The following is a 12020-nucleotide window of genomic DNA, read 5'->3' on the forward strand; positions in this document are numbered from 1 at the left end:
CGCAAATAAAAACCTGTTTCCTTTGACATTAATTGTTGGGTCATGTGTCAAGGCTGCACAGGGCTGAGCCCCAGTTGGCTCAGTTACAGTATGAAGAGTCTGACTCAGCTTCTTCAACTTTCCTCTACAACTGTTAAAATAGAAGCTTCTGATATACTCCTTCTTGAAGAATTCTTAGAGGTCAGTCTTCACAGTCCCTTATGAACTGCTCACAGGTGTCAGAGTCACAGTCTACTGTAATTCCCTGCAGCACATTTATTATCTGATGTTTTCTTGCTCATTTGTTAACTGATTTGCCTGACCCCTGTTTCCCCACCAGAATGTAAGCAGTTATCTTTGTTCCTCCAATATATCCCTATAAACTAGAAACGTTCTTGACCCAGTAGGCACTCCATTATCTGTTAAAAGAATAAATGTGCTCCAAAAGAACATTAATTCAATATCTTTGTGTCAGACCATCTATACACAATATAATCCATTCCCATCCTCATAACAACCCCACTAGACAGACGCTGGAGCTCTAATTCACACTTGAAATTAAGGCTTTGAGTTCTGCTATAACCACCCTGATACACAGGCATCGGAGGAAGGAATCCAATGGGGCATGATAATAAGGGCAAGGCAATTGGGCTTAGCCCGGTTCTGAGGCTGTGGTCACAGTTATGCCCCTGCATTCAATTGAAAATGCTCATTGTCTGGATTTGGGAAATCACCCTATTTAACATGCCGGAAATGCATTTCATTTTGGTTTCTCGCTAGAGATGAAATCCAAACCAGATAAAATTTCTGATGCTTGAAATAGAAATATTTGGAGAGATCTCTGGATTTAAAATTACATTTGTGATTTCATCTCATCATAGAATCAGAAGATTGAGTAAAACCTCTAGTGGCCAACAACAAACCACCACAATTCAAATATTCCAAGTATGCAGTGTTTGAGGACAAAAGCTAATTTCATTTAAAAAGCATGTAACTGATCCAAGAAATGACCATTTAAAATTTAAGCATTAAAATGTCTAAGAATAGCTCAAGCCTTTTGAAAAGACAGAGAGTACTTTCAATACAATTCAAACTTTTAATTTTCATAGAAGTTATTTCATTAGTTACTTTCACATAAAGCTTACTTAGTTTATTATTAATATGGAATATTCTTCATAGGATATTCAAAACCCAGATTTCTTTCAGTTATTCCTTAACATCTTCTAATGCACTCTTATCACTAGAATTAATTAATATACCTATTTCTATATTGCTATATATTCATATATCATCAGACAGATATTTTCAATAACAAATACTCTGCAAACAATGCATTTCAGTCAAAATTTTGCTGAGATTTTCTTTTAACTTTTTAAAATTCAATTTATTGGGGTGACATTGGCTAATAAAATTATATAGGTTTCAAGTGTACATTTCTATGATACATAATCTGTATTATCACACTGTGTGCCCACCCCCCAAAGTCATGTTTTCTGTCACCATATACTTGACCTCCTTTACCCTGTACCACCTCCCACCCCATGAGATTTTTATGACAGCTGCAAACCCAGACATTTTGGCATTGCTATGCTTAATTATTCATGCCTCTAACATCTGCATATACATGGTGGCCAAACAGAAGTACTACAAGCACAGCTTGACTATTCCAAAGAGAATATGGTTTTTTCCCTTACATTCTAATTATTAGCTCTTAAGTGCCAGTGTTTTGTGAAATTAAATTTAACTGAATTCTATCATCAACCTTGACTTTTAGGTATTGCTAACATTTTGAAAATTAATCATCATATGCATTACAATGATAAATTACTTATTCCCAAAGACATGGTTCCATCTTATTATTGGTCCCTTCAGTGTCTTTTTTTTTCTTTTATTATGCATATAGTAATAAGTAATAGTATAGTATAAGTAATAAAATGCATTTATTATTTCATCTGTGATGAATTTACATTATTGTTATTGTTATTGTTATTTACTGTCACCTGAGGACATGCTCATTGAGTTCAGAGATAGAGAAAGGGAGAGAAAGATCAATCGGTTGCCTCTCTCATGCGCCCCATTCAGGGACCAAACACACAACCCAGGCGTGTGCCCTGACCGGGAATCAAACTGGTGAGCTTTTGGTTCACAGGCTAATGCTCCAACCGAGTTCTATTAGCCAGGGCTCTTCAGCATCTTGACCCACCAGAATATTTATATAATGAGAGTGTGGGGCATTTTTCATATGCAAAGTCCCAAATTTAAAGCTAAAAATCTAGAGAGTCATCCACATACAGTCATTTAATGGATAATGTGACTGAAACAAAAAGATGGTGACGTGTCCAGTGTCACATAGGATGTTGGTAGGAAACTATTACCTAAAGTCAAAGAGCTAGCAGGGCTTGCATGTTTTGCAAACACACTCCAAGCTCTGTGGCTGAGTGACGTCCTGATAAGCAGGAAGTACCAGAACCATACCAACTGGTAAACATCGGACAGTTTCCCTAAACTGTGCTCAACCAGTAAACAACGCATGCAGGCTGAGCTCAAAAGGAACTCGATCCTGAACAAATGCACTCTGTGGAAGAAATAAACCAAGAAGGGGGATGTGTGAAGTTTGAGGGCACAAAAATCAAAACAAACAAAAAACAGATAAAATAAAACCTCCCAGCAGAGGGGAAACAGAGAGGGGTACTAACAGTGTAAGGGGGACAGCACCAAACACGCTTTTCTTGAGCAAAAAAACCCAAACCTAATTTCTGTAATAATTCCAGATAAGAGAAGCTGTCTGTGCCTGTCCATCTACATTTCAAACATAAGGAGATCTAGTATTGAAGGCAATTTACTTACCAAACCTGCAATTGGTGTGGAGAGTCTATTGATCTTCTTAATGACACCAGGTTTAATCTTATTAATCAAACTGAAAGTAAATACAGAAATAAGATATGTAAGGACAAGAATGCCAATATCAGTTTAGTGCTCTCTTTAACATTCTCAAAAATCTTATGTTCCAGCCTCAATGTTCTTCAGAGCCACGAGCCCAACACAAAGCAACCAGCCAAGAAAACAGTTCAAGAAACAGTCAGAACCGAGCTGTAAACAGCGGTGAGCTGTCCTCTTAGACCACAGACACTATATCCAAAGCCATGTCTTTAAAAACAGTCAGATCCCCATTTATGAAAGAAAGGGAGTATTTGATTGTTTGCATATGGCCTGATTTAAGAATTTCTTCATTATAATCTAGTTCATTTGGTCCTAACGATACTTTTTTCTACTAATCATTTTCAATGATTTTTTTCCTCAAATACATCATTATTTTATTTATCTTGAAGATTGATAATACTATTTATTCCTATTTACCCTTTTACATGAATAAAAAACAAAAATAAGTTAATGTAGATATAGTAATTAATCATGTTCATAGGCTTTTCTCAGGGTTCAATATATAATGTACATATGTATAAATATACATAGCTATATGTATATTTATGTAGACATTTTAATGCCTGAATGTAAACTGATCCTTATTTTAAAAGGTAGTTTCAAAACTATTCAAATATGTCAAAATGGAACTCATCCTAATAGCCACCCAGTTCTTATTGGTAACTCATTCAAGGCTATGATTGATTACTTTGTTACCACAGCAAAACACTGAAGGAAAAATTAAATTAAATGTACCAGAACTCCAAAAATAGGCTAACAGTTACCTCAGAATGTAATGTTGAACAAATTTAAGTTGCTAAGACAATCTACAGAGATATGTCTCCAGACTCTAGAACACGAAAAAAGAACATAGCTCTGACAACTGCAACTTGGAATACACTTTTTGGTTCTAAATCTAGATTATTGTGAATTCTATTTCTTTGTTGCTTACTAACACAGTGCCAGGCCACAGAGAAATTTAATACCATAATGATGCTTTTGTATTGATGCTAGCTTGGTGAAATAATCATTAATCACTGCCAGAAAACAATAACTTGAAACAGTGACTTTCCTATGCAATAATTTGTCCACCAAAAAAAAAAAGCACATTTTTAAAATTCTAACAGAGTCCACTCAGAAAGCAAATAAAGGAGAAAGAATCAAACATTCTTAATTTCCTGGTCTCCTCTTAACAATGGGCGACAGAAAAAATATCTAACACTTGTGGAATGTCACTCCTTCAACATTCCAGAGATTTATATACACACTTGAATGTGTTAAAAATAAAAAAGACAAAAGTCTCGATTTAATAACCTTCAGAATGTTGTTCGACAGGATTCAGAATGACAAAGCAGGGGCTTATGAAGACTTAGTCTGGTGAACAAAAGATGTTTTTCTGTTTTCACAGTTTCTTTACACAACAATCCTTTAGACAATTTAACAAAACCATCTCCTCAACTTTAAGCTTTTCCTGAAACTGTTAACTCCTTAATTCCCAATTACTTAGTTGCGTACTAAAAGCCATGTAGGAAGGAAGTCTTTCTCCCTTCCCAAATGCTTTATTTTTCTTTAATGACTAGCCAAGGAGCTGGAAAAGAATTGACCAGGTTTATAAGGAAAGGAGGGTTTCAAATTAATTCTCCTAGTTGTTCCCTATACCGGGCATTTCTGCAATTCTATTAAAGGTGGCATTCCTACAATGCAGTGAATTAGCAACTGAAGCATCACTATGAGGAAGACAGTCTGGCACAGAACAAATCAAGAAATAGATTTTTGGCAGTTGACCACTAGCTTGGCAGTCAATTTCCTGTAGTAACTGGGTCTTAAACATAACCTTTCATTGATATTACCATGTCTGCCATGTATAATGTGCTCCCGAGTACAATGAGCACCCACGTTTTGTGTGTATCATACACAGGATTATTGTACCCATTATTACACTTGTGGTATGTCATCATTTACCCATACAAGACACATCCTTCTCTTCCCATCAAATATTTGGGCAAAGAAGTGTGCATTATACATGGAAAAATACAGGCAACTGTTAAAGACCGATGAGCTGGGGCAAGCTACAAAATGTCAGCGAAACTTCGACATTAGTTGTCCGTGGTAGAGAAAGAGTGTCATATGCTCCTTCCCCACCCATCTGAGTCACTGCAGCCTTTGGCCAGATCATTCGGATGAAGTACCTGTTTACTTCACTTATTATCTTTGTTATTACAGTGTTAGTAATATCAAGAGTGTCCTTTAATATAGCTTCTGGGATGGATAATAACACAGCCTACTCTTAATTAGGTTAGCCAAAGGGAGTAGGGGACAGAGGTAAATGAAACAGCCAGATAAATGCTGTCTCCCAATAGTTAGCTGACTTCCCCTTCATCAGAAGGTTCCAGAGCTGTGACTTAGAAGCAGCACAGACATGGTAGACCAGCGTCCTTCTCCATTGCGGAGCCTCCTAGGGCATGCACAAATATGGAAACAACCACAGGGACACACCAACACTCTGGATATAACACATGAACGACCCTCTAAAAAGTTGAATCACTTGAGAAAAATGCTGTTTTATTTTGTCAACACTTAAAAGTTCTAAGCACTAGAATATGGAGAAAATGCACATACAGTTTTGGCAAATACTGAACACCCCATCAAATTATGAGCCATGAATAGTCATTTTCATATATAAAGGAAGAACTCTTAGAATAATCTTAATAGGGAGAAAAAGAGGTTTCATTACATTTAAATTTCTGTGACATTTAAGTATGTCTAAAGGAATAGGGGCATAATGTTATGTCAAATAAAATGCAAGTATCATGTAAGAGAAATACTACTCTCTTTTGTAAATAAAACTACTTTGCATAATAAGGGGTCTTCGGTTACACACGCTCCCAAAGGCAACACTGATTGCAGGTGACTGGCTCCAGTCAAGACTGAGGGAGCAGGACAAGCTTCCTGTGGCCTCTGTGCACAAGGAACTAAAGGAGTCGGGGACCGGCCCAGCTGCCGCATCCCCATATCCATCCCTCTAACTCCATGGAGCATCATACAGCTACTCCACCCAGCTTCTCTCACCCAGGCCATGGCATGAACTTGGTGATGTGCTCTGACAGCCCTCAGAGGTCAGCTTTTTTGGTAAGTTCAAAATCAGAACAAAAAACTCCCAGTCACTTGGTACCCCCATAGCAGAGTGCTCACATCACCACCTGCAACCCCTCTCCTTCAGCTCACCTCTCCAGCGTGGTCTACTTCCTTTTCCTCTCCCCACGGAACATTCGGTCCCAGGGAGTTGAGTGGCACAACCGATGCTAGAAACTTGGCTCTGTTCCAAAACCCTGTCACCAGTGAAGGGGACATGACTAAACCTCAGGGGTGAGACTCAGAAAATTGTCCATGAGGCTCCACATGATGTCCAGCTCAGTTATAGGAGGTTTTAATCAAAATTTGATGCTCTCTCTGTTAGTCTCCAGAAACTAGTTACAAATGTAAAATCTTATTTTCCCCTCTAATAGGGAGCTGTTCAGCAGAGGTGTAAAATGTAGGGACATCTTTTGACTTCCTATTTACACAGATTTTCCAAGTGCACCAGAGAGACTGACATCGATGAGCACCTCAATCCACTGCGAGTGAACTTTTTAAACTATAAATTATTTGGGTAGTCATTCACACATACATCTCTAACATCTTCCTTTCAATGACATTTTTACAGCCCATAGCAGACAAACTTTTCCTATTAGTAACTCAAACTTTTTAAAAATATAATAAAGACATTACACATTTCCTTAGAAAGAGCAACAATATTTGTTTTATCCGTGATTTGACATTTACTCACTAGCCTAGTTTTCTCCCAAAGACCAGTTTTGCTCAACAAACATCTGAATGCTTACAAAAGGCAGAGCGTTGTACGCGGTCGGCCGCAGAGCAACCAGACGGTGAGGCTGCGCAGCGCACCAGAACACTCCCTAAACTCAAGCAGCGTCTCCTAGCACCAGCAAGGTGCCTGGCATTCCGCACGTGCTCTCAAAATACTGGCTCTGTCTAACTTTTAAAGCAGAAATTTTTCTGTTAATAATTCAAAACCCCTATCTTCTTTAGAGAAATAAATTTAGAAAGACTTTACCTTTGGTTTCATTCAAATGCTAGAAATGATGTTTGTTTTAGTTTAGTTTTGTTTTTTTGCTTCTGTCAACATGGACACTTCTTATTTTTCTGTTGGCAGACAGTCAGACTTCAATGTTCTCTCCTAATCATCAAATGTTGATAAAGAGGGTAAGCTCTCTATTAGATTAGTGATTGGACTGGTTATCTTTTTTAACATATAATTTACTTTTTACTTTATTATATTGTCCATAGAAATAATACACATCTATAGCATACATTTTAGGGACTGAATACAGTCCCTTCTGTGGATGAGCCAGAATGGACTTTGAAATATTCTAAAGGAAACAATCCCATGCACAATTGTTACAAAAAGAATAAAATACCAGGAATAAACCTAACCAAGGATGTAAAAGACCTGTACTTGGAAAATGTATAAGACACGGAAGAAAGAAATAGAAGTAGATACAGGTAAGTGGAAGCATGTACCATGTTCATGGATAGGAAGAATTAACATCATTAAAATGTCCATACTACCCAAAGCAATCTATAGATTCAATGCAATTCTATTCAGATTCCAAAGACAGATTACACAAAACCAGAACAAATATTTCAAAAATTTATATGGAACCACAAAAGGCCCCACATAGCAACAGTGATCCTGAGAAAGAAAAACAAAGTGGGAGGAATTATGCTATCTAGCATCAAACTACGCTATAAGGACATAATAATCAAAACAGCATGGAACTAGCATAAACACAGACACATAGATCCGTGGAACAGAATGGAGGGCCCAGAAATAAACCAGCACCTTTACAGTCAGTTAATATTTGACGGAGAAAGCAAGCACATACAGTGGGCTAAAGATAATTTACTCAACAAATGGTTGGAAAAATTGGACAGATTTGTGAAGAAAAGTGAAACTAGACTACCTTCTTACACCACACACAACAATAAATTCAAAAGGGATCAAAGACTTAAATTTTAGACCCAAAAACATAAAAACCACAGAAGAAAATATAGGCAGCAAAATCTTGGACATTGCTTGTAGCAATATTTTATCAGATATATCTCCCCAAACAAGGAAAACAAAAGAAAAAATAAACAATTGTGACTACATCAAACTAAAAAGGTTTTGCACAGCAAAGGAAATCATCAACAAAATTAAAAGACCACCCACAGAATGGAAGAATATATTCATCAATACATCCGATTAGGAGTTAATATCCAAAATTTGTAAAGAACTTAGAAAACTCAACACCAAAAAACACCCAAACAAACCAATTAAAAAATGGGCAAAGGACCTGATTAGACACTTCTCCAAAGAGGACATACAGATGGCCAATAGACATATGAAAAGATGGTCAACGTCACTAATCATCAGATAAATATGCAAATTAAAACCACAATGAGGTATCACCTCACACCTGTCAGAATGGCTATCATCAATAAATCAACAAACCACAAGTGCTGGTGGGGATGTGGAGAAAGGGGAACCCTTTTGCACTGTTGGTGGGAATGCAGATTGGTGCAGCCACTGTGGACAACAGTATGGACATACCTCAAAAAATTATGGATCTGCCTTATGACCCAGCAATCGCACTTCTGGGAATATATCTGAAAGAACCCAAAACACTAATTCAAAAGAACATAAGCACCCCTTATACTCACTGCCACACTATTTACAATTGTCAAGATATGGAAGCAGCCCAAGTGTCCATCAGTAGATGAGTGGATAAAACAACTGTGGGATATTTACACAATGGAATACTTCTCAGCTATAGAAATTTTACCATTTGCAACAGTATGAATGGACCTAGAGAACATTATGCTAAGTGAAATGAGCCAGTCAGAGAAAGACAAATACCATATGATTTCACTCACATGTAGAATCTAATGAAAAAAACGAACTAACAAGGAAATGGGGACAGAATGATGGAGAGCAGGAAGACAGGTAGGGGAGGGGAGGAATGATTATCTTAAATAAATTCCTTGCTAAGATTTTAAATTAATTACTTCCATCTAAATTCAGAAGCTCTAATATTCTCTAAATAACATTGAATAGTTAGTGATCACATTTCCATGGATAAAATTATAAGAAGATTAATTTAAATTTTAAAAGTGTAAAAGCATTTGCTATAAATATTTATCATTTTAAAGATGGGTATTAAAATTCATGCAAGTTCAGTTTGTGGAACTCCTGTGGTAGTAATTCCGAATACTGCTGAGATGCCTACCAGAGAAATAAAGAGTTAATAACGCATGCTAACATGTGAAATGTGTGGAACAGCAACAAGTCAGCACCAATAAAACGTACCGCTGTCTATTATGACAGACATCCCTATTTAACCTCCCACTTATGCCTGAAGCAACCGTTCTGCAGAGAGTCTAGCAGAGCTTAATGGGTCTGAGAGCAGTTTTCTTATCCCAAACAACCTCAGCAGTCAGAGCACTAGAGGATTTGCTGAGTAGCAGCAAATGTCCAATGTCCAATCAGTAACAAAGCGCGTCTAGCAGAGGCGCTCTGGGTTCCTGTCCTGGTTCTGCTTTTTACTGTTAAGTGACATCGCTAAATTCCTCTCCATCCTTTCATGTACGTGAGAGTGACAAGTCATTCTCTTACAGCTGGATTTAGGTTCCTTCCAATTTTTGCCACTGTCAAAAGGCTTCGATGCATGTCTGTATACATGTTTTTATCCATGCTCCTTACCATTTCTTTTTTTATTTTTTATTTAAGTATAGTCGATATACAATGTTACAGTAATTATATTAGTATCAGGTGTACAATTTAGTGATGCAACATTTTTTTAAATATTTTATTTATTTATTTTTAGAGAGGGAAAGGAGGGAGAGAGAGAGAGAGAGAGAAACATCAATGTGCGGTTGCTGGGGGTTATGGCCTGCAACCCAGGAATGTACCCTGGCTGGGAATCGAACCTGGGACACTTTGGTTCCCAGCCCGTGCTCAATCCACTGAGCTATGCCAGCCAGGGCTATGCAACATTTTTATACTTTAAATGTGCTCCCCCCAGTAATTCTGGTAATCATCAAGATCTCATCCTGCAAACTTGTTGCAATATTATTGACTATGTTTCTAGAGATAAAATCATTAGTGTTAAGCCTTTAATGCATGTTTGGAAAGGAATTTGGCAATGGGAACCAACTTGCTCTGGCACCACAGGCAGCATTCTTCTGCCCGCCTCCTGGCACCACGCGGCAGCGACTCTTCACACTCTCAGAAGCGGCAGGGCACAGAGACGCTGTAGCCAGCTACCTGTCCGCTACCTACAGCATGATCGTCCATAGTGCCGCAGCTTTGCGAACCGCCACGCAAAGGGATGTAAAATGTGCATGATTTTACATGCCACATTTTAGATATTCAGGTTGTTTATAATACTTTCCTCTATGAAAGTGCTTTATGCATGTATTTTCCCCATTTTGTACTCTTTTCTTTGATTCCCAAAAGAAAATTATTGGCAAGTGATGATTTTTATAATAAATAAATATGTGTTTATATTAATAAATAAAATAGCATATAATTACTTACCAGGTATTGCCAAATTGGTTTTCCTAGCTGTACCAGCTTATATCCTCTTGGTCAACTTGAGAATAGTACAGACTATTTTGTCTCAATATGGCTTAACGTTTTGTAACAGATTTTATTTCTTTATTTTTTATTAACTTATTGGGTGCCATTGGTTAATAGGACCATACAGATTTTAAGTGTACACTTCTATGATACTAGATCTGCATATTGTACTGTGTGCCCACCACCCAAGTCAAACATATGGTGATGGAAGGTGGTTTACAACAGATTTTAAATGATATACTAGTTTCCATTTTAAAATAGTATCTGCAGAGAATAGACTAACAGCTATCAGAGGGGAGAGGAGTCAGGGGGCTGGATAAAAAATGTGAAGGGATTAAGCAGTACAGAGTGGTATTTGCAGACTAGCCCCAGATACGCAGGGTGCAGCATGGAGAATACAGTGGGTGAGGTCCAGACAGCACGGAGCGGAGCGGGGCCAGGAGGAGGCTGGGGTTGCGGGGTTACTAGAGGGCACAGTTTCCAGTCACTTTGCTGTACATCTGAAACCGGTGTGAAACGGGAGTGCATGTAAACTGGGGTTGAAAAATTAAATTAAACTAAAATTAATGTTTGAAACATTAAATTGATTTGATTTTAGCATAATTATTTCTTACTAACAAAGGAGAAGAATTCAGTATTTATTTCCAGGAGTATTTCTTTATTCGTGAATTATTTGGTCATATCCTGTGCTCACTTGATTTTGAGCTTTTGAAATGTCTATCTTACCAAACGACTTGAACTCTGGATGATCTTTAAGTCATTTTTGCTTATAATATTTCTTCAGAATATTTGCCAGAATATCTACTTATACATATTAAAATGCATTTTCCCTATTTCTTCAAAACTCAGAGCCTTAAACTGCCTTCAAAGATTTTTTAACTCTTCAATTGTATTTTTCCAGCTTATTATTCTACTCTATATTTTATTGATATATGATGAGATTCAAAATTAATTATTTATCCCAATAGAAATTCTTTTGTATAAGAACGTATTTCCTGACCTTGCTGTCACACTCATACGTGCACTCATAAAGCAACCCATGATTATTAAATACTGTGCCTCGCTGTGTTTTGCCATGTATTCTAACATTGGATTAGACTCTTCCACAAAAATTTTGATTTTTAAAATTTTTCTTATTTTTCTCATGCTCACTTGACTATTATTCCATATATATGTTAAAGTAATTCTTTTTCTAAGAAAATTAGACTAGATTTTACATGGCAATAAGATTAAAACTATAAATTAATTTTGACATCTATTACCTTATACAGAAATGTAGTTTATTATTCCATTTCTTAAATCTCATACCTTACCATTTTATTTTCTATACATAAAAATAAGTTTCTCCCTGACCAGTGTGGCTCACTTGGTTGGGTGTCATCCCGCACAGCAAAAGGTCGCCAGTTCGATTCCCCATGCAGGGCACATGCCTGGGTTGCAG

At 37.1% G+C, this 12020-nt stretch overlaps 1 protein-coding gene across 13 annotated transcripts in view; it reads right to left on the minus strand.

The window, feature by feature from the left end:
- Positions 1-12020, minus strand: part of LMO7 (LIM domain 7) — a 219648-nt gene that overhangs the window by 132309 nt on the left and 75319 nt on the right. For all 13 annotated transcript variants that reach the window (XM_036011272.1, XM_036011285.1, XM_036011286.1 and 10 more), the window contains one exon: positions 2827-2896. In XM_036011272.1, the coding sequence (XP_035867165.1) occupies positions 2827-2896 (70 nt within the window). The remainder of the gene's footprint in view (positions 1-2826; positions 2897-12020) is intronic.

The sequence above is a fragment of the Phyllostomus discolor genome, chromosome 11 (genome assembly GCF_004126475.2).
Source record: "Phyllostomus discolor isolate MPI-MPIP mPhyDis1 chromosome 11, mPhyDis1.pri.v3, whole genome shotgun sequence".
NCBI classification, from domain to species: Eukaryota; Metazoa; Chordata; class Mammalia; order Chiroptera; family Phyllostomidae; genus Phyllostomus; species Phyllostomus discolor.